Source organism: Tamandua tetradactyla, chromosome 14, assembly GCF_023851605.1.
Source record: "Tamandua tetradactyla isolate mTamTet1 chromosome 14, mTamTet1.pri, whole genome shotgun sequence".
In the NCBI taxonomy this organism is placed as follows: Eukaryota; Metazoa; Chordata; class Mammalia; order Pilosa; family Myrmecophagidae; genus Tamandua; species Tamandua tetradactyla.
Genome location: NC_135340.1, coordinates 23,293,234 through 23,317,184, shown reverse-complemented (window position 1 = coordinate 23,317,184; position 23,951 = coordinate 23,293,234). Strand labels below are relative to the sequence as shown.

Genomic DNA, 23,951 nt, shown 5'->3' with positions numbered 1-23,951 from the left:
TACTGGTATTACCTTTAGATGGCATAATGTATTGGTCAAAAGCAACTCAGCAGCTCCTGGCTCCTACTTTTTTAATGTTGAGCAAGTTGATTGACCTCTCTGTCCAGGTTTCCTTTATTCTAAAATGGAAATAACTGTTACCTACTTCACAGAGATGGGGAGGGAATTAGAATGATTCCCAACACACAGAAAGCACTCATTCAGTATTAACTGCTATAATTACTAGTTATTTTCACGGACATGTAACATTTTCATCCACCCATACTATCTGAGCTGTTACAGTGTTTCAAATCAACCCAACAAAAAGATACCAAGGACCAGCAAGTTCAATACCAAGAAGCACCTGTTCTCAAGTGATTCAATGTACAGGAAAGGAGAAACATAAACATAATAACAACAAAAATCAAAGTACAACAATATGAGTAGGACTAATACAAGTCACTGTGATTGCAGACAAAAATTGATATACTTTAAAGTACCTAGGAGGTACAAGAAGGCTAAAGGAAAACAGGCTGAAGAAAGGGGTAATATCAAATCATTAAGTGTCTTTGACCATATAATTTACTGGTTCCCAAACCTCGCTGATAACTGGAATCACCAAGTAAACATTTTAAAAACAAAGATTTCACTTACTCATAAATGAAACAATACCTGGAAACAATACCCAACATCATTCTAACCAAAAACAAAGTATCACGGAAAAGCAGATGCAGAGAATATAAGACTGGGAAAAGTATTGCAGAGGTCAGAGCCTAAATCACAGAAGTATCCTGTGAAATAAATCTTGAAGGATGAACATATAATTGTCAGGAGCAGAATGGGGGAGAATGAATATGGCAAGAGAAAAGTAAAGCATGTTTGGAGACTAGCAAGCAGCACTATGTGGATGAGATATAAAATAAGGGTAGAGAACAAGATGTGAGACTCGGTTGGGTCTGACTGTGAAGGGCCTTGGACACTATCCTAAGAATTTCAAGCTTAACCCTGTGGGCAAAAGTAAATTATAAGGCCTAGCAGATGAAGGTGACTGAAAGATGGCTAACGATGGTATATTCGTATGATCGACCATTGTGCTGGGACAAAAATGACCGAAGTTGTGAGACAGGCAACAACATGAATGAACATGTGGGACATTTGGTGAGGCAAAATAAGCCAGAAACAAAAGATTAAATATTGTATGATCTCATTTAGAAAATACTTATAAGAAAACTGGGGAGTAGACTGCAAGCTTTTATAGCAGTCATATTTAGTCTGGAGTGGTAATTGTTATTTCTGGATTTTGAAAGGCTGTTTTATATATGTATAACCTGGCATTTAGACATAAGTACAAAGCCAATTAGGTCAGGATTAAGGTAATTCAGAATAAAGATATAAGGAAGATATTGCTTGTATTTTAGAACTCCACCTACTCTTCGAGACCAAAGGAAGAAAGGTTTACTATGTCCAGAACCTAAATTTTCATCAGCATATAATCTAATCCAACCTCTATGGATAGATCACTTAATCCAAACGCAGGGAGCCCAGAATAAGAATGAAAGCCTTTATACCATTGCTGGGTATCTACTCAAAGGACTTAAGGGCAAAGACACAAACGGACATTTGCACACCAATGTTTATAGCAGCGTTATTTACAATTGCAAAGAGATGGAAACAGCCAAAATGTCCATCAACAGAAGAGTGGCTAAACAAACTGTGGTATATACATACGATGGAATACTATGCAGCTTTAAGACAGGATAAACTTATGAAGCATGTAATAACATGGATGGACCTAGAGAACATTATGCTGAGTGAGTCTAGCCAAAAACTAAAGGACAAATACTGTATGGTCCCACTGATGTGAACCGACATTCGAGAATAAACTTGGAATATGTCATTGGTAACAGAGTCCAGCAGGAGTTAGAAACAGGGTAAGATAATGGGGTAATTGGAGCTGAAGGGATACAGACTGTGCAACATGACTAGATACAAAAACTCAAAAATGGACAGCACAATAATACCTAATTGTAAAGTAATCATGTTAAAACACTGAATGAAGCTGCATCTGAGCTATAGGTTTTTTTTTTGTCTGTCTTTTTTTTTTGTACTATTATTATTATTTTTATTTTTTTCCTCTATATTAACATTCTATATCTTTTTCTGTTGTTTTGCTAGTTCTTCTTCTAAATCGATGCAGATGTACTAAGAAATGATGATCATGCATCTATGTGATGATATTAAGAATTACTGATTGCATAAGTAGAATGGAATGATTTCTAAATGTTGGGTTAATTTCTTTTTTTTCTTTAATTAATAATAAATAAATAAATAAATAAAATTTAAAAAAAAAAAAAAAAGAATGAAAGCCTTTAATCCTGTATTGCTTAATGTAATGCCTGGATATACCCCTGAGTATATTCAGCAGATAATCAAAAAGTATTGGCAAAGTTCCTTGAGGGATGGTAGAAACAAAATGGAGCTATTAAACTTTACCACCAGGGAAACCTGGGAAACTGTGTCAAACATTAGGGACACCCAAATCAATAGGCCAAGCCCTTGATCTTGAGGCTTGCTCTTGCGAACCTTATGTATGTAGTGGAGAAGTTTAGTCTACCTATAGGTATGCCTACGAGTCACCTCCAGAGGACCTCTTTTGTTGCTCAGATGTGGCTTCTCTTTATCTGCGCCCAACTCTGCAAGTGAAACCATTGCCCTCCCCTCTATGTGGGACATGACATTCAGGGATGAAAGTCTCCTTGACGGCATAGGAGACAACCCCTAGTGATGAGTCTGGTCCTGGCACCATGGCATCAACAATGCCATTCTAACAAAAGGGGGAAAAGAAGTGTATCGAATAAGATATCAGTGGCTGAGAGAGTTCAAATGGAGTTGGGAGGCTACTTTGGAGGTCACTCTTATGCAAGTTTCAGTTAGACATTGCTACTATTGTAACTTGACAAACCCCACCAAAACATTCCTGCCAATCCTAAAGAATACCTAGGGCATTTATATGAGTCTACAAAGGTTCCATGCACTAGGATAACTTTCCAGAAGTCCCTGGACCAGATAAGTCCCAAAATGCAGAAGGACCAGCCTTTCCAGAACATCAGCTAGCTCCATTCCCTCATCCTATATTATCGACAGCCCCTTCCAACATGAAAAAGTTAGAATGGCCAGAGCCCAAATACCCCTAAAGAGTAAGAGAAAGATCAAAGGTGATGGTGGAGTTATATAGAGAAGGTTGGGTTTAACAAATGAGTATGAGTGCTGAATCAGTATACTGATATTTCTTTAATTTCCAGTACCTTACAGCAGCTAGAAATAAAACCCTAAAATTGTGGAATCATAACACGTACCAAACTCTAAAATTTGTTCTACAACTAACTGTTGCAATGTACTTTGGAATTTATTGCTTTTTCGAATATGTTATTTTTCACCAAAAGGAAAAAAAAATGAATGAAAAGTGTAAAAGAGAAGACAGGATTTAACAAATGAGTATGACTGCTGAATCAATATACTGATATTTCTTTTGGTCACCTGTATCTTGGAGCAGCTAGAAGAAAAAAATAAAACATCGTGGAACTGTAACCCATACCAAATTTTAAAATCTACTCTATAACGTATTGTTAAAATGTATTTGGGGAAAAAAATGTACTTGGAAATGTATTGCCTTTCTGTATATATGTTATTTTCCACAATTAAAAAACATTTTAAAAAAAGTAAATTATAAAGTTCTTTAGCACACCCAACTGCTAACAGTGGTCAGTCCTAGAAATTCAGATTAGGGGATGAGGAAAATAACCTCATACCTTATTTACTTCTATAATGCTTAATTTTTTTTTTTTTTTTACTTACAGCATCCAGTTCACAATTTCAAAAACAAAAAACAATTTTAAAGAAAGGGTTAAAAAGTAAAGGTGGAGCTAGAGATGGGTGAACCGTTAGCTAATGAGGTTGAACTCCAATGTAAGGGGATAGGCGCGAAGGTGATTCTCTAGTGGGTCTATGGGTAATATTACCATATTGGAGATGAACAAGATTGAAAGGGGCTGTATAGACCTACTATGTCCCACTGACTAACATTAGAAATATGAATTAGTTCTCACAAAAATTATTTCAAATATATGATTCTTGTATAAAGAGTGTTTAAGTCCAGGGTACAGGGGGAAAATTGCTCTTGCACACTATGAGCTATGTTCAAAAAGGAAATCATCAGCACTACTGAAGAAACAGCAGAGGTAAATAATGGGGTGAGGTCAACCAGGACCATTCCAGTCAATCCTAAAGAACACCCAGGGCAATAGATAAGATTACACAAGGGTTCCAGGCACTAGAGTAACTTGACAGAAACCCACAACCTCCAGATGGGTCCCTGGTCCAGATAAGTCCTGAAACCTAGCCCAGACTCTCCAGAACATCAGATAGTTCCATCTCCCTACCCCATATTAGTGACAAACCCTACCAATATCAAAAATTTAGAACTGCCATAGCTCAAACAACCCCAATGAGAGGTATGGAAAGATCAAAGGTGACGGTGGAATTATACATTGAAGACAGGACTTCACAAATGAATATGAATGCTGAATCATTAAACTGATATCTCTTTTAGTCTCCAGTATTTTAGAGCAGCTAGAAGTAAAAACCTACAATTGTGAAACTATAACCCATGTCAAAGTCTGAAATATGTTCTACAACTAATTGTGGTGCTGTAATCGGAAATTTATAGCTTTTTTGTATATATGTTACTGTTCACAAAAAAAGAAGGAAAAAAAGTCAATTGTGATGATAAAGTATATAACCTCCTATATTCTGGAACAGCTAGAAGGAAAAATATGAGAGGATCTTTTGGTAGCCCATGACAAACTCGAATCTATTCTGTAACCATTTTTTGAAAAGTACTTTGAAAATGACTGCTTTATTTATTTATTTGCTTTGTATATGTTACACTATACAATAAAAAAAAAGTTAAAAAAAATGGGATGAGGGACAAGAGTTAAGAGAAGGTTTTAGATTTCCTATTTGGTGAGGGTGTGTTTATTGGTTTTCTGTCTCTTGGGAACAATGAAATTATCTAAAATTGAGAATGTTGATGGACTGTGGACTTTGGGCCCTCTACATGATGCCCGATGAATGCAGGTGGCTGAAGGATGCATTGATGGAGAAGTAGAATGGTGAATGATGGTGTAAACTTATGACCTAAGGTTGGGTTGCTACAAAAAGGAACAATGTCGCGAGGCATGTAACGATGTGAATGAACATGTGGGACATTTGGTGAGACAAAATAAAACAGAAACAAAAAACCAACAACGGTATGGTCACCTTTAGAAAATGCTTATAAGAAAACAGGGACCTAGATTGTAAGCTTTTAGAACAGGCACAATTAAGTCCAGAGTGGGGATTATTATTTCTGGATTGTGAGAGCTGTTTTACATATATGACCTGATATTTAGAGATAAGAATGAAGCTGAACAGATTGGGGTTAAAGTAATTCAGAACATAGGGGTAAGAAAGATAGTGTCTATATTTTAGAGCCACATATACTCTTTGAGACCAATGGAAGAAAAGTTTATTTGATATGGAATTGAAATTTCCTGTAGTGCATAATCTAATTCAACCTATCTGTACACCTCATTTGAACAACTGAAAACTGGAAGCACAGAATAAGAAAGAGGTCCTTTAATTCTGTATAGATTATTGCAATGACTGGAAACATCCTAGAGAATATTAAGCAGATAACCAATAAGTATTGGTAAAGTCTCCTGAGGGAGGGGAGAAAGACTATGGAACTTAACCTTACCATCAGGGAATTTCCTGACACTGTGTCAAACTTTAGGGATAACCAAATCAATAGCCCATGACCTCGATCATAAGGCTTATTCTTGTGAAGCTTACGTAGGTAGCGGAGAAGCTTAGACTACCTATTGGTATGCCTAAGAGTTACTTCTGGAGGACCCCTGTTGTTTCTCAGATGTGGCCTCAGTCTCTATAAGCCCAATTCTGCAAGTGAAATCACTGCCCTCCCCCCTACTTTGGACATGACATCTAAGGGTGAAAGTTTCCCTGGCAACATGGAAGAGCACTCCCAGGAATGAATCCGGATCTGGCACTGTGGGATCAACAATTCCATCCTGACCAAAAGGAAGAAAAGAAGTGTAATTAATAAAGTATCAGTGGCAGAGAGAGTTCAAATAGAGTCAAGAGGCTACTCTGGAGGTTGCTCTTAAGCAAGCTTCAGGTAGACCTTGCTACCTATCACAACCTGCCACCCCCAACCAGGACCATTTCAGTCAATCCTAAAGAACACCTAGGGCAACAGATAAGATTCCACAAGGGTTCCAGGCACTAGAGTAACTTGACAGAAACCTACAACCTCCAGATGGGTCCTTGTTCCAGATAAGTCCTGAAACTAGCCCAAATTCTCCAGAACATCAGATAGTTCCATCTCCCTACCCCATATTAGTGACAAACCCTTTTAATATCAAAAATTCAGAATTGCCATAGCCCAAACAACCCCAATGAGAGGTATGGAAAGATCAAAGGTAATGGTGGAATTATACATAGAAGATAGGACTTAACAAATGAATATGAATGCTGAATCATTAAACTGATACCTCTTTTAGTCTCCAGTATCGTAGAGCAGCTAGAATTAAATACGAGTAATTGTGAAATTGTACCCCATGTCAAAGTCTGAAATATGTTCTACAACTAATTGTGGTGCTGTGCTTGGAAATTTATAGCTTTTTTGTATATACGTTATTGTTCACAAAAAAAGAAGGAAAAAAAATCGATTGTGATAACAAAAAAGTATTTAAGCCCTCTAGCCTCCTATATTCTGGAGCAACTAGAAGGAAAAATATGAGAGGATTGTATGGCAGCCCATGACAAACTCTGGGATCTATCCTGTAACCACTCTTTGAAGAGTGTTCTGAAAACTGTTGCTCTTTTATTTCTTTGCTTTGCATATATGTTATATCATACAATAAAAAAAACTTAAAAAAAAAAAAGAAAAAGTAAGGGTGGGCATGGGCTTAAATATCTGTTCACTAATATTTACAGCAGCATTATTTACAACTGCCAAAAGATGTTAACAATCCAAGTGTCCATCAACAGATAAATAGGTAATCAATATGTGGTATATCCATACAAAGGAACGTGTTCAGCAGTCAAAAGGAATGAAATTCTGATACATGCTACAACACGGATAAACCCTGAAGATATCATATTGAATGAAGTAAACCAAACACAAATAGACAGTGTATGATCTCACTAAAGGAAATATCTAGAATAAGAAAATCCAGACACAGAAAGATTACAGGTTAAGGACTGGGATGTAGAATTATTGTTTAATGGTTGCAGTTACCATCTGTAGTGATGAAAAACTTCGGATAATGGATCCTGGTGAAGACAGTACAATATTGCGACTCAAATCAATGCCACTAAATTGTGGCATTACTGTTGCCAGGGAATGAGAGGAGGGAATCAGGCCTAACTGCTACTAGGTATGATACTCTGTTCCAGGGTGATAAAAATGCTCTGAAACTAGAGAGTAGTGATGGGATCGCAGAACATAGTTAATATACTAAAAAACACTTAAGTGTACTTCTTAAATGGTGAATATTATGCTAAGTGAATTTGTATAGTAATGAATTTGGTCCCCAAAAGGAAATCAGGCCTATGTCCAGGCTGATAGGGGAAGGGGACAGAGCACAGGGGACAGGGAGTTAACCTCTAAATCTTTGGAATTTCCCATGAGTGCCTTACTATTCATGATGGGCCTCTGGCCCACACCTGACAATTTATGCTAACAAGGAATGGAGGGTGGGGATGGCCACTTGAGTAGTCTTAGGGTGGAGGCAGACTACAAGAGAAAGACCAACCATGGGATTAGAGGTTTGGAGCTTTCAGCCTTGTCTTAGCAGCCCAACCTTCTGGGAAAGGAAGTAAGATGAGCCTGAAGACTGTGTTCAACCACATGGGCCTGATTCCATCAATCATGCCTACTTAATGAAATTCCAATAAAAACTCTCCAGCACTGAAGCCCCAGGGAGCTTCCATGATTGATAATACACATCAATGCACCAAAAGGGTGATGCTTTCTGACTCCACATGGAGAGGACATGGATGCTTCCATTTGAGTCCCCCTCTACCTCTATCCCCAAACCTTGCCCAATGGTCTCTTTGGCTTCTTCTGATTTGTATTCTTTTTGCTCTAATAAAGCTACAATAATAAGTACAGTGCTTTCCTGAGTTCTGTAAGTAGTTCTACTGAATTACTGAAGATGATGTGATGGGAATTCCTGATCTTGTAGTCAGTTAGTCAGAAAAGAGGGTCTTTTTGTTTTCAAAGACTTCAAAAGGAAAAAGGAAGACTGACATAAGATTGTAAACTCTCAATTCTATCAAAGATCATTTAAAAACTTACACTTATCAACATCATTTAAACTAAGAAACTGTCTAACAACACAAAAAACATGAAGGTTTCATGACAAACAGGGGTGAAAGTCTCCCTGGCAGCATGGGAGCTGACTCTCAGGGATAAGCCTTGTCCTGGTATCATGGGATCAACGTCATCCTGACCAAAAGGGGGGAAAGAAGTGTATCAGATAAGGTGCAAGTGGCTGAGAGAGTTCAAACAGAGTCAAAAGCCTACTCTGGAGGTCACTCTTAGACAAGCTTCAGTTAGACACTGCTACATATCATAACTTGCCAAACCGCAACCAACACCATTCCTGCCGATTCTAAAGAACATCTAGGGCGTTATATAAGGTTCTACAAGGGTCCCATGCACTAGGGTTACTTTCCAGAAACCTACAACCTCCAGATGGGTCCCTAGATCAGATAAGTCCTGAAATGTAGATGGGTCAGCCTCTCCAGAACATCAACCAGTTCCATCTCCCTATTCCATATCAACAACAGCCCCTTTGAACATGAAAAAATTAGAACGGCCATAGCCCAAATACCCCTAAAGAGTGGGTGAAAGATCAAAGTTGATGGTGGAGTTATACAGAAAGTAGGGTTTAACAAATGAGTATGACTGTCGAATCACTATACTGACATTTCTTTTAATCTCCAGTATCTTGGAGCAGCTAGTAGTGAAAATTTAAAAGTGTGAAATTGTAACTCATACCAAACTCTGAAATCAGTTCTACAAATAACTGTTGTGATGTGCTTTGAAATATATCAGGTTTTTTGTACATATGCTATTTTTCACAAAAAAGAAAAAGTCGGTTGTAATGATAAATGCACAGCTATATGATGATATTGTGAACCACTGATTGTACACTTTGGATGAGTATGGTATGTGAATATATGATATATAGCAATTAAAAAAAAAAGTACAAAGACTAAAAATCTCAGAAATAGTGGAGAGACTATGAAAAACTCATTATGCTGTTCTTATTTTTTGGGATTTCACTGTAGAGTTGTAAAAACAATGTCATGGACAAGCAAACTCACTGCTCTCTCCCTCTCTAAGTGGGACATGACTCCCAGGGGTGTAAACCTTCCTGGCAACGTGGGAAAGAAATCCTAGAATGAGCTGGGAATCAAAGGGACTGAGAAAACCTTCTAGACCAAAAGGGGGAAGAGAGAAATGAGGCAAAATAAAATGCCAACAGCTTAGCGATTTCAAACAGAGTCGACAGGTTATCCTAAAAGGTTACTCTTACACATTATATAGATATCATCTTTTTAGTTAAGGTATATTGGAGAGACTGGAGGGAACTGCCTGAAGATGTAGAGCTGTGTCCCAGTAGCCGTGTTTCTTGAAGAGATTGTATAATGATATAGCTTTCGCAATGTGACTGTGTGATTGTGAAAACCTTGTGTTGGATGCTCCTTTTATCTATGGTATGGACAGAAGAGTAAAATATATGGATTAAAAATAATTAATAGGGGGAACAAATTTTAAAATAAATTTAGTGGACTGAAATGCTAGTGATCAATGAAAGGGAGTGATAAGGGGTATAGATAAAAATGGGGGAAACAAAAGCTAAAATATATTGGGTAGATGGAAATACTAGTGATCAATGAAAGGGAGGGGTAAGGGGCATGGTATGTATGAGTTTTTTTGTTTGTTTTTAATTTATTTTTCCGAATTGATGCAAATGTTCTAAGAAATGATCATGGTGATGAATACACATAAAAAAACAAAAAACCATGTCACAGAAAAGGCACCAGGATTTCCAAATCACTGTTGTAGACTACCCTTTGAAAACTGACTGTTAGTTAGATTCAGTTGTCAACTTGGCCAGGTGAGCATACTTAGTCTTGTTGCTGCGGACATAAGCCAATGGTACACGTGAACCTCATCTGTCGCTAATTATATCTGCAGTCGATTAGAAGGCGTGTCTACTGCAATGAGTGACGTTTGACTTAATTGGCTGGTGCTTAAATCAGAGATCGCAATGTAGCACAGCTAAGCAGCTGGGCATTTCTCATCTCAGCACTTGCAGCTCAGCCCAGGCCTTTGGAGATGCAGAAAGAAGTTACCCCAGGGAAAGTTGTTGGAACCCAGGAGCCTGGAGAGAAGACCAGCAGAGACCATCTTGTGCCTTCCACGTAAGAAAGAACCTCAGTGGAAAGTTAGCTGCCTTTCCTCTGAAGAACCAACAAAATAAATCCCCTTTTATTAAAAGCCAATCCGTCTCTGGTGTGTTGCATTCCGGCAGCTAGCAAACTAGAACACTGACAACAAAAGGAAAGAGTTCAGGGAAACAAGTTAAACTTCTCTCCCATAAAAACGAAGAAATTAAGTTATGCCTATGTTTAGACAGCAAAATCTTTCAAGTTATGGCCAATCTATATGTCTACATATATCTATACAAACACTAATTACATATTTTACATTTGTTAAAGATTCAGTAGTTGCAGAATATCCTGAACTATATTTTCTATGTGTTATCTATGTCATAGTCAGCAAACAAGCAATGTATACGCTAGAAGTGCATGTATTACATACTAACTTCAGAAAAAAATATAAGGACATTTGCCATACACAAAAACTAGGCCTGGCACATCACGGGGGTACAACAAAACTTTGGTGCAATGTACTTAAGTGACATGTGCTACATAATGCAGACAAATTATAATTCAGATTCATTTCTATAAAAAATGCTAAAACACCTGCATAACACAGTAGTTACAAGGGTGGTAATAAGATCACAGGCCCTGGAATCAGATCTTAGCTGCAATACCTTATAGCTGGCTGATAATGGGAAAGTTATTTAATCTATCTCATCATGTATAAAATAGGAAGAATACCTACCTAATAAGTTTACAGTGCTGATTAAGTGGCAGTTATATATATTTTTTATAACATTAACTGCAAAAATCCCAGAAATAGCCCATTTTTCTCAAGCCCCATACCAGCTCTATCTAAATCTGTGGACGGTGAGGCAAAGGCCTGTATAATTTTTTCGAAGTTCCACAAGTTATTTTGATTGGCCTCCTTCTTAGGAATCATGTCCTATAGTTTTACTAATGATTCTCTACCTGAATCCAAGGAAAGGAACTATTCCAGAGATAAAAGAGTTTTAGTACATGATCCTTCGGTTTAGTTCCAAATTTCTAAGACAGATTTTTAGCCCAAATTCCTCCTACAGAGAAGAGAATCATACTGCAAAATTCGAATTTATTATCTTTTTCAAAGTCAGGGAAAATATGGCTTTACATAAAATTAGGTATACCCTGACCTCTTCATGCTCATAATCAAGCAGTTTCAATAGCAGGCACTCAAAAATATGCGTAGTTGAACAGTAAAGCCAGGGCTGTATACAATATGTAATCTGTTTTATTCCTATGTTGGCCTTTGAAAATAAATTTAAGTTTATTGTTATCCACTTATGCTTCATTTAGATCCTTCCATAAATTTTTTATTCAACACATACATTTTTAAATATGTATCTCACAAGCAATCTTACTTTAAAGAATGACAGTATCAAAAGCAAAGTCAATATTCTAGAAGCAAACATGAAATATTATTAACTGAGTATCCAATAAAATATTTTAGAGAAATATAGAACACAAAAAACATAAAAACACAAAAATGACATATTATTCCAAAAGAATCAGTGTGAAATAATGAGAATACCTGAAAAAAATTAACAGTCTAGAAACACTTCAAAACAAAGTTTTGTTTGGCTATATCAGAACTAAAATGCCAACAGTAGGTCACTGAAAGACAACTAGGAAGAAGACAAGCAATAAAAATCTTCCTTAAAGGATTCTTCCATTGTTGCTATTAAGAAAACTGGAAAGGGCTAGGACAGACAACCTAGGTTTCATTAATTTACAAGTTTCATGAACCTGTATGTTTATTAATTAGATACAAGTAAGACATTTTCTTAGCTCCTTTATTAGTGAAGTTTATGAGGGACTAATGTGATTGCTAATCTGCAGAGTGTTAAAATCCAAACTTGCACTCAACAGTACATAGGTTATAAACACTACTATATCAGGAATAGTAGTGCTATTTAGTGAGTTGAAGCCTTGATATATTTGAAAATGCAACTTTTATTTTTAAAAGATAGTAAATAAATAAATAAGTTTGCAGCATGGCATAGTAGAAAGTTTTATATCAAAAGATCTCTACCAAAGTATTTTACAGCAAACTACACATGTTAAAAGAAACAATTCTGATGTAAGCTTTTTGAAAGTTATACTATTCTTCAAAGCCCAATAATGTTTCAAAGCCTGATTTTAAAATACTGAATTGACTAACAGGTGTTGATGTGTAATTTTCTAAGCCTTGAGAGAGTGTCAAAATATATAAATATTCTACTTAAAAAAATTTAACTTCATCCATTTTGTGGAGTCAAGATTTTACTAGATCAAAGTCAAACTGAACTAATTCCATCCCCCTATACTATTATTATCAACATGAAAAAGTTAGAAAGGGCATACCCAAAGATTTTTATAGAGAAGAGGGATCAAAGGCAAAGGAGGAGTTATAACAGAAGACAGAATTTAACAAATTGAGTATGACTGCTAAATCACTATATTGATATTTCTTTTAACCTCCAGTGTTTTGGAGCAGCTGAAAGGAAAAACCTGTAACTGTGCAGTGGTAATCCATATCAAAATATTATATCTGTTCTGTAGCTGCATGTTGGGGTGAGCTTTGAAATTTTTTTTCTTTCTTTCTTTTTTTTTTGCATATGTTACATTTCACAATTTAAAAAAGTTAAAAAAATCAAACTGAAGAGATTTATATTTCTCTGATGACACTTTCAAAGTTAATCCAAACTTCCTTCTTTCAGCACCATGTTTTTCTAACTAGTCATCATAGGTATATATGACATATAGGACAGCAAACAATACTGCTTACATCCTAAATATACACCAGCCTGAAGAACAGGTGCAACACTATTTAGATGCGTGTTTTCTTATAAGCCTAAATTTATCCTGGAAAGGAATTTAAAATAAACCCTTACAAATGCCCCCAAAAGTTCAACAACCCTTTCAAAGGGATGCAGCAATTTTTAAATCCAAGACACGAGCCCTTAAACTACCAACGTTTTCCAAAAGTTAGGTTAAGCATCCTGTCAAAGGTTCACCTTAAAAGAAATGTGTCTGGCTCAATTATGAGTGTGATGAAACTCAAGACAACTAACTTTGTTTCCCCTGAATGAGTCACTAAGGTGAGAAAAGTACATTTGCTTCAAGCAAATATTGTCTATTCTCAGTCGTTTCATAAATACAGCACAGATAGTCCTGTTTCGCTTTAAAAGTAAAGAAAGGGATGCAGGGAATGGGGGCAAGGGGTGAAGGGTATGCTAATTGAAAATTTTACTAGTCTTCTGAGAAGAGTAGTCAAGCACCGGTGAGTCACTATGTAAGGATGAACAGAAAGGGATCCAAGTGATTAAGGCAACATCAGAGGTAAGAAGGTACTTAAAAGTTGGCAGGTAGGAAATGAAAACTTCACAGATCAGCCTCAAGCCATTGTGCTGGGTAGCAGTCCTGGAAAAGAAGCGTGGCTGTCAACCCGCAAGTGCGTACCAAGTAGCGAGAGGGGGCCAGACGAGCCAAATCGGAAGAGGGGGAGGTGAGGGGGTCCGGGAAAAGGTGGTAAAACGCTCATCCCAGTCCCTTTCCTGTGGTTCTCAACCTCAAGAGAGCCAAACGAGAACGAGTGCAGTGCCCAGCAGTCCCACGCCGGACTCTCCCATACAGCGGAGTTCGGTCACAAGCCCCGAAAGCCCGGGAAGGCCGCCGCCGGAGGAGCCCCCGCGGACGCCATACTAAAAACCAAAATGGCTGCCCCAAGGAAGCCTGCACCGCGTAGCTAACGAGGATTGGGGAGCAATCGTCGGTGGGAAAGGGGGAGGGGGACCCCAAGAAAAAGCTGCCGCCAGGACCGCTGCCCGTGCAGCCGCGCAGGTAGGTTCCTCTTGAACTCTCGAAACCGCAGGCTCGGGCTGAGGGGAGTCCCGGCCCCACCCCCCTGCCGGGATCCCCACCGTGGCAGCCGCCCCACAGACCGTACCTGCAGTTCAGCCCGCTCCACCTCCCAGTGCGCCCGCTCCATCTCGAATCGGGCCCATTCGTGCTGGATGTAGTGTAGTATCCCCGGGATTGTATACTGCTGCGGCCGAGACAGCTCGGGGCCCGTCGCAGGGGCCGCTCCTTCGGCGGCCGGAGGACCCCCGCCACTTGATGCTCCATTCCCCCCAGGTCCCTGCTGCTGCCGGGGAGGTGCCGCCAACCCGGGACCGCCACCACTGCCTCCGGCGAGCTCATCCATTGTGTGTGCGGCCCCGGCCGGGGCGCAGACGAGACGTCGATGGCAGGAGGAAGGGCCGGGAAGGGTGGCCTCGCACTGCCGGCGGGGCAGAAGTCGGCCGGGACAGGGGCAGGGAGGGATTCCTTGCGGTGTGCCTGCTGTAGGTCAGAGCAGGGAGCTGCCGGCCGCCGCCATTACGGTCCCTCCTCCATCTGCCCGTCTCACTCACTCACTTTAGGGGAAGGGGGGGCCGCGGCGGGAGGGGAAGGAGGGGGCAGGGTTGGGAAGGGGCTAGACGTAAGGCCGTCGCTCCGCGCTGCATGCCGGGTAGAGAACGCCGCAGCTGCCGCACGCCTAATAGCCAAATAGAAGCCGGCCTCGCCCTACGCAGGCGCACTGGGGAAGCATTCAGGGCCGCCGCTAAGAGGCGGGGAAAGGGCACGGGCCCCGCCCCCAGGCCCGCCCCCAAGGAGCTCCGCGTGTTTGGCGGCCGGCGTCAGTCCTTGGTCTGGGAGTTCAGCTCTTCCGAGCGAGTCTACCTCCCTTATCCCGGTTGTCAGTTTCTCTGTTGCAGGCCGCCCCCAGACGTGGTTCCCCACCCAGGGCCCTCGATCGCCTGGCTGCGGTCGAAGCTGGGTTTTAACCGGGTTGGTCGCTCTGGCCTGCTGCGAAGCGTCCGGGATTCCTGACGTTGCTTTTGCATTCCTTGCATGTTTCTGGCAGTCCCACAGGGTCGGGCGTCTTTCCTTGCCTGTCACTCGCTCTTTCTATAGTTGCCTAGCTTCCGGTCGTTTCCCGGGGCTTTGGGGACTTTCTCTTTTTGGCTAGTGGCCCAGATCCTTCCGGACATGGTGACTGTAATCTCCGACTTCGCCGGAGCCCGGACTTGGGTTCATTTCTGTGCGTTTGTTCGCCGGTCGCTTGTTCCGTTTCCTCACCTCTTCTCAACTATTCTGGGAAAGGGGATTGTGTTGGGGAGACTTGGGAGGGGAGCAGGAGCGATTGTTGGCATTTTCGTTTCTTTTTCTTGGGAGGAGAGGGGGTGGCAATGGAATCCTTTAGATCTTGGTGATGAGTAGAGGGAGGAAGATAATTTTCGAGGAGACTGCTTACACTAATAATTTGAAGGGAATAATTTTAGAAGCAAATGAGGTCCTCAGATATTGCCATTCATGGCAAAATATTTATTTTTATTTTTTTAACATAACAGCATACAAACCCGAACATTCTTATCATATGATCATTCCATTCTTGGTGTACAAACGATAACTCACGATATCATCGCATAGTTGTATATTCATCATCATGGTCATTTCTTAGAACATTTGCATCAATTCAGAAAAAGAAATAAAAAGAAAACAAAAAAATTCATACATATCATACCCCTTACCCCTCCCTTTCATTGATCGCTAGCATTTCAATCTACAAAATTTATTTTAACATTTGTTCCCCCTCTTATTTATTTATTTTTAATCCATATGTTTTACTAGTCTGTTGATAAGGTAGATAAAAGGAGCATCAGACATCAGGTTTTCACAATCACACAGTCATATTACAAAAGCTTTATCATTATACAATGATCTTCAAGAAATATGGCTACTGGAACACAACTCTACATTTTTAGGCACTTCCCTCCAACCGCTCCATTACACCTTAACTAAAAAGGTGATATCTATTTAAGGGGTAAGAATATCCTCCAGGATAACCTCTTGACTCTGTTTGGAATCTCTCAGCCATTGACACTTTATTTTGTTTCATTTCACTCTTCTCTCTTTTGGTTGAGAAGGTTTTCTCAATCCCTTGATGCTGAGTCCCAGCTCATTCTAGGATTTCTGTCCCACGTTGCCAGGAAGGTCCACACCCCTGGGAGTCATGTCCCTCATAGAGGGGGGAGGGCAGTGAGTTTTCTTGTCATGTTGACTGAGAGAGGCCACATCGGAGCAACAAAAGAGGTTCTCTTGGCGGTGACCCTTAGGCCAAATTTTAAGTAGGCTTAGCCTATCCTTTGCAGGGTTAAGTTTCATATGAACAAACCCCAAGATTGAGGGCTCCACCTATTACTTTGGTTGTCACCACTGCTTGAGAGAATACCAGGTATTCTCCACATGGGAAAGTTGAATTTTCCCCCTTTCTCACCATTCCCCCAAGGGGACTTCATGGCAAAATATTTTGATGAAGTAGCAACTAAGGCAGCGTGAACACAACTTAAAATCCTAGATGAAAGGGTAAAAGTATTTTCCCAGGTCACCAAAGGTTTGAGTGAATATAATATAGATATAAAAGACAAGGTTAATTTTTAAAATTTATTTTACAAACCCTATTCCCACCAAGCAAAAACTTGCTTCCAACCCACTATAGCCATCAGTCTACTAAGGTTAATTTTCTTTAAGTAGTGCACATTTATGGCTTAGCGCCCCAGGGAGCATCCTAATGAACTAATGAGTTAAAAAAAGTGATAATCATTCGATTGAAAAATATGACAAAAAACATTTACTGTAATAAAGAGATTTAGAAATTAAAGCTATACTGGGAAGTGGCATAGGAAGTTGGTTTTGTTTTTAAGAATTTTTTTCTTTATTACAAAAGCCAATAAAATTTTCACTATGGAATATACACTTCCATTTAGGATCTAATTTCAAAGAGATAAAAATATATCTTATTTTATCTTGTTGATAAATCTTGTCAGTTTACTGTTCTAACATTTTAATGGAGAGCCATCTTGAACTTGTTCCCCATGTTATTTTATTTACGCATGAAATATGGTCTTAGATCACAGTACTATTAAGTTTCTTCCTATATATATGAAGAATATATATACATGTATGTTAGTTGCAAGTTCGGTCACAACTAACATTCACCCATTTATTAAATCCTATTAACTTTTGGGAGAGTCTCATAGCATAAAAAAGTTCAGAAGACCCATATACACTTAAGAAGTTCAGATGTAAGTTCAGAAATTAGACCCATATACACTTAAGAAACATTTTTTGAGATAGTGTAGTTCACCTCCCTGATGGTAGCATCAAAAGAAGAGGAAAAATGTGCATTTGTGTTTCCCTGATACCTCAAGCTCACTTTAGAATTTCTGTCTTTTCTTCCTCACCTACCCTCAAAAAAAATCTGAAAGCTCTGCTCCTCTTCTATTACCTATCTTATTAGGTGGCACTAGATCCAAACCTGAGGCCTGGAAGTCTTCTAGTGCCTTTCACTTAGCCCCTACATCTGATCTCTTTTAACATCCTTTATGTCTACTCCATTATCTCCATCCATGCCTTAGTTTAAACCTTTCCACCTCTACTCTCCCCTCAGCTCCCACTACCACAGCTGCCTAAAAAGCAAACTGGACCCTGTCGTTCCCCTGCTTAAATTGTTTAAGTGATCTCCAAGGCTTTTAGGTTAAAGCCCCAAATTTTAGCTAAGCATTTAAAATATGGTCCTTCAAGTATTAAATTCTCACTATAGCCTAAACTACCATCACTCCATCACACCCACCCCACAGCACTTTTCTCTTCAGCCAAATCGCACTGCTTTGGGTTCCTCAAATGCATAAGGCCTATTCCTTCACAGTGACTAAACACAGGCCATACCCCATTGCCTTTCTTTCCTGTCTTCCTTGAAAACTCAGGTCAAGCATTACTTCCTCCAGGAAGTTTTAAAGATCCCTAAATTATTTAGAGACTGTTGAGGATTGAATCTTGTCTTGCTCAAGAGGACTGTTCAGATCCCAGCCGCTTTTCCTGTGGATGTGAACCCATTTGTAAATAAGACCTTTGAAGATATTAGTTAAGTTGGACCCAACTTGAATGAGGGTAGACCTTAATCCAATAGGGCTGAAGTCCTTAGAAACAAAAGAAATTGGACTCGGAAAGGAAAGCAATGGAGAGCAGTGAGAAGCCGGAAGTCAATAAAATCTGGAAAGGAAAGGAGAAGATGCTGTCATAAGCATTGTCATGTGACAGAAAACCAAAGATTGTCAGCCAACAAAAAGATTTTGACCCAGGAAAGAGGCCTCTGAAACTGCTAGCTAATAAATTCCTGTTGTTAAGCCACTCTACTGCCCTTCTGGTTCTCAACTGTACCTTCAGTATCTGGTACATTGATTCTTAAATGACTGATGAATAACTTAAGTTTATATTAATATGAATATTTTTCCTTGATCTTAATCATTTTTATTAGTTGTGCCAGCTACCTCTTAAAGTCGATGAGCGAATGCTCTGGGTATTAAAAGTTAAGAACACCAAGGTTTTCTCCTCTGCTGGGAGAATGTTTTGTAGATTCTTGATGTTGAGTTTTATGCCCATGACTCATGAGGACATGCTACAGTGAGCGCCTAGAATCTTGTCCTCTGTAAGTAATGAGCACTCCCAGGTGACTTTATCACCTACAACTCACCTAACTGGAACTCCCTCCCTAAACTGGCTGAGTCATTTCCTGTTTCTCAGTCTCACCTTTGAAACTTCCTTTTTGTTTTGTCTTTTATCAGTCCATCTTCCCTTCTTCATTCCCAGAAGATTCCGTCACTTTCAGCCTACTACAGATGACCTTTAAAATGCCTATTATCTATGTAATGGAGAGGCTGGAGGGAACTGCCTAAAAAATGTAGAGCTGTGTTCCAGTAGCCATGTTTCTTGATGATGATTGTATAATGATATAGCTTTCACAGTGTGACTGTGTGACTGTGAAAACCTTCTGAATGATGCTCCTTTTATCTACCTTGTCAACAGACAAGTAGAACATATGGAATAAAAATAAATAATGGGGGAACAAGTGTTAAAATAAATTTAGTTTGAAATGCTAGTGATCAACGAAAAGGAGGGGTAATGTATGGTATGTATGAATTTTTTTTCTGTTTTCGTTTTATTTCTTTTTCTGAATAGATGCAGATGTTCCAAGAAAAAAAAAATGCCTATATCTTTAATCAGTTCAGAATTTTAGTTTTAGTGGGTTTTTTTTCCCCCATTAGCTAACCTTGGACATGTCTTTGCTTATTCTTCCTTTGACTAGAATGGAGCTTGTTTTATTTCATGTGCATATATTAAGTCAGCAAACGTATATTAAGGAATTACAGACTTTAAATAAATCAAGAATACTTGGTCTGAAGTCTGTCTGAAATAAACTCAAGCTTCAGACCCCCTGAAAAAAAAAAAAGAATACTTAACACTCAGATGCCTTCTTATCAGTTATTTCAGAGCTTAATGTAAAAAGACAGTTGTTTTCTTTCTTTTTTTTTTTTATATATGAGTAGTTGTAGGTACACAGAAAAGCCACGTGGAAAGTACAGAGTTCCCATACACACATACACACACACACACACACACACACACACACACACACCGAGTTCCCATTCCTTAATATTTTGCATTAGTGTGATAACCTTTGTTACAATTGATGGAACATTATTATAATTATTATACTGTAGTCCATAGTGTAGGTTTACTGTTTGTGTTATGCAATTGTGTAGTTTTCTTAAAATTTTTATTCTGGTAAAATGTATATAACCTGAAATTTCCCATTTTAGATACTAATTCACTGGTGGTAATTACATTCACGTTGTTGTGCTACCACCACCACTATCCATTACCAAAACTTTCCCATCACCGCACAGGGAAACTCCACACCCATCAGGCATGAACGCTCCATTCCCCTCCCCCACCCCAGTCCCTGATAACCTGCATTCTAGTTTCTGACTCCGGTGAAAAGAGTTTTGACCCTACCTTTGAGACCTGTATTGCTCTCTTATTCCCTATATATCCAGTTTTATACTTGTGAGCTATGTACCTGACCTCCTTTTACCGAAGGGTTCAAACTGGTTTGCAAACATTAATCTCACCTTTTTACATCTTATCTCCATGGGGGAGTAAAACAGAAGCTGAGATAAGTGTTTTCAGTCACTTCAGCTCCCGTCTTTAATAGAATAGGAAGTGGTCCCCACTCTTACATCAGTGAGTGTAAATGTGTATTTGGAAACAAAAAGAAAGTCTCCCTTCACTATCCTGCCTTCTACGATCCCATCAATGGGTCAATATTACTGTCTCTGGTTCCCAAATCATTTATACATTTGAAATCATTTTCAGGTAGTTTTGGGGTAATTTGACCAGGGAAATGATAAATATTTACATTCACAAAGTGCAAACAAATATTAGAGCCCAGAGGAAGATCTTTGAGAAGAGCTGATATGTTCAAAAACCATAGGAGCTTACACTAGAATGCAAATGAAAAGAAAAAAGGGAAAGAGAAAAAAGGAGGAGGCAGCTTTGACTTGCACCGTGGTTTATTCTGCTAAATAAAATCAGATATCCACTTCTCATTACAGTAATTGCCTGTGTCAAGAAAATTGTAGAAATATATGCAGGACACTGGAACCATTGAAATAATATATACTGTGTGGAAAAGAAAAGGGAAAAGGCCATCACAGATTATAAAAAAAATAGACACCAAAGCCTTTAGGAAACTCAGCATGCTATATAAAATTCTAGTCCAAGTTAATTCCCAAATTGTCTCCTAGGTAATGTGAGTCAAAAAGGCATAGGCTGTGATGATATTGTATAATAGCTAATTCATAGATATGTCAAAACTGAAAGAAAAAAAAAAGGATTGCCTAGAGTCAAGCCCTTCCTGGATTATTGGCTAAAAGTGAACAGCCAGGTCTGTAAATATGAGAACAGATTGACTGGAAGATTTAACTGGGAAATTGCCAAAAGTTTCTGAAGTAGTAATTTAACAAGCTTAGAAATGTAGCTTGTCTCATGTTAGAGCAGCAGGGGTGAATGTTCCAAAAAATAATACCTGACATGGACACCTTGCCCAGGAAACCTAAGTTACAGACAGTGCTCTCTCTGTATAATCTTTTAACTTTGGCTAAAATTCACAAAAACATCTCTTTTAATAACAACATAGTCTAAGAGACTAATCTAAAGCGCATGAGAATTGGCCCATCAAAAAATGATTGACGAATTCTTTTAGAGACATTTACAAATAATTCTTACTACCCCATTGGTTTTGCTTTATAAGTTTTAGTATAACAATTGGATTTTTAAAAATAAGTGTGTGGTATATAAACTTTTTTTTAATTTAACTTTTTATTTTAAAAATTGTCAAACGAAAATAGAAAACATGATATAATGAACACCCCTTCTCAACAGTTATCAAGGTTTACTTATTTCCTCTATCTCATTTTTTTCTTCTTGGTAGAATATTGTAAACTAAATCCCATACATCAAATTATTTCATTAGTACATACTTCTGTAAGTATCTTTAACAGATGAGGACTTTTTTTAAACAGACCATAATACCATTATCACACCTACGAAATTAATGCTAATTCCTTAATACAATCTAATCTCCAGACCATATTCAGATTTCCCCATTTATCACCAAAACATTTTTTTTTAAGAGTTGGTAATTTCAAATCAGGTTCCAAATAAGATCCACACATTTCATTTGGTTGATGTGCTTTATGTCTTCTTTTCATTTGCCCTCTTGTCCTCCCTCACTATCGCCATGGCATTTATGTATTTAAGAGATTAGGTCATTTGTCCTGTAGAATTTCGCACATATGGCTAATTGCATTCTTATGTTGTCATTTAACATATTCCTCTCCATATTTTCTGTAAACTAGAACTTAGATCCAGATGTTAAGTTTGGCTCAGGTTCTAATTTTTTTGGCAGAAGTACTTCTCCATTGAAGAATCATTGTGCTTCCTGTTGCATCATACCGGGGGGCACATAATGTCCAGTTGTCCCAGTTTTAGTAATGTTACTAAATTTAATCAGCCTGATCTAGCTATTGCTCTATCTATATTTTATTTAATGGTTTTGTTGACCATTGATAATTATTGCCTACACCCTTTATTAGTGATTACAATAGAATAATTTTCTAATTTTATCATTTCTTCTGCATTTATGGACCAGAATTCTTATATAAATAAGAACATTACATCATAAACTATTTGATTACCTTCTGTATAGTAATGAATTTGGCCTCCAAAAAGAAATCTGTCCTTTGTGGCTCCTGGCAGGGAAATCTCTAAATCTTTTGAACTTTCATAGTGGGCCCCTGGACCACATCTGATAGCTTTTGCTAACAAGATGATAGGCTGGGGACAGCCACACTGGTAGTCTTAGAGTCGGGGCTGGCCACACCAGAAAGACCAGCAGTGTGATCAAGGGGTGGGCGCTTTGTACCAGGTTTTGCCAGTTTGACTTACCAGAGGAGGAGGGGTCTAGACGCTGAGTTCAGTCACATGGGCGTTGATTCCACCAATCATGCCTACTTAATGAAACCCCAGTAAAAACCCAGGCACTGAGGCTCCGGGGAGCTTCCGTTAACTGATAATACACTACAGTGTACTTACTGGTAGAGTGATACATTCTTTATTTACACAGAGAGGACAGGGAAGCTTTGCCATTTGACACCCTCCCAACCCTCTGGCCTCTTCTTTCGGCTGCTCCTGATTTTTATCCTTACTGCTACACGAAAACTGTTATTATAAGGTTAGCATTTTCCTGAGTTCTTTGAATTGTTCTAGCAAATTATCGAAACGGAGAGCTTGGGAATCCCCAAATTTGTAGCCAGTTGGTCAGAAATGAAGGTGGCTCAGTGAACTTGCCATCTTGCAGCTGGCTTCTGAAAGGCAGCCTTCTAGACGACTGCCCTTAGCACTTGGACTCGGGCCTAACTGGGTCAAGTCAGAATTGCATTGTAGGAAGTGTCAGATATTATTGTAGTCATTTGCATCTTAAAAATAAAAGGCGAATTAAATGTTTGATCCTTTCCCTTTACTTTAAAATTTCGGAATAATGAATTCATGCCCCCAAACTTGAAAGGGAATCAGTGAAGTTTCGTTGGGGGTAGGGAAGACACCATTTAGTGCATTCTTTTTTATGCCTAAAGGCGCCCCTAATTAGTCAGTGGAAGCTACTCTGAGTTGGCTTCTGTGCCCATTTGACATGATCCCAGTCAGGTTTGATTGCTTTCTGGCACAAGGAATCCTAAGAGCATCCTATATATTTTCAGCCCCAGACTTGGATTCGGCTATTTTTTGCAAACGGTAACCCTGAATTGTTTCAGTGGGAGTGGTGTTTATAAGAACATAACTTGGGTACTTGGGGCAGTCCATTGCTTCTAGCCTTTTTCAGTAGATAGAGCTAGATATATAAAGTTTTATAGAAAGAGAGAAATAAATTGTTCATTCATATAATAGTTCTAATACCAATTAAAGATCACAAGGTCTTCACTTCTTTTCCT

The 23,951-nt window shown here is 38.8% G+C and overlaps 2 protein-coding genes across 10 annotated transcripts in view; one reads left to right on the top strand and one right to left on the bottom strand.

The window, feature by feature from the left end:
• Nucleotides 1–15,090, bottom strand: part of STRN3 (striatin 3) — a 150,233-nt gene extending 135,143 nt beyond the window's left edge. The window contains exons 1-2 of one of the 4 annotated variants that reach the window (XM_077127022.1): nt 14,468–14,546; nt 13–119 (exon numbers count right to left, since the gene is read on the bottom strand). Coding sequence is in view for 3 of the 4 variants with exons in the window: in XM_077127018.1 (XP_076983133.1) it covers nt 14,468–14,725 (258 nt within the window). In the remaining variant the exon portion in view is untranslated. Of the gene's footprint in view, nt 1–12; nt 120–14,467 lie in introns of all 4 variants that reach the window. The other 3 variants (XM_077127018.1, XM_077127019.1, XM_077127021.1) reach the window with 3 other exon arrangements.
• The window catches only part of AP4S1 (adaptor related protein complex 4 subunit sigma 1), a 49,049-nt gene continuing 38,835 nt past the window's right edge, over nt 13,738–23,951 (top strand). For 3 of the 6 annotated variants that reach the window (XM_077127024.1, XM_077127027.1, XM_077127026.1), the window contains exon 1: nt 15,199–15,604. The gene's annotated coding sequence lies outside the window, so the exon portion shown is untranslated. Of the gene's footprint in view, nt 13,861–14,001; nt 14,362–15,198; nt 15,605–23,951 lie in introns of those variants that run through there. The other 3 variants (XM_077127028.1, XM_077127025.1, XM_077127030.1) reach the window with 2 other exon arrangements.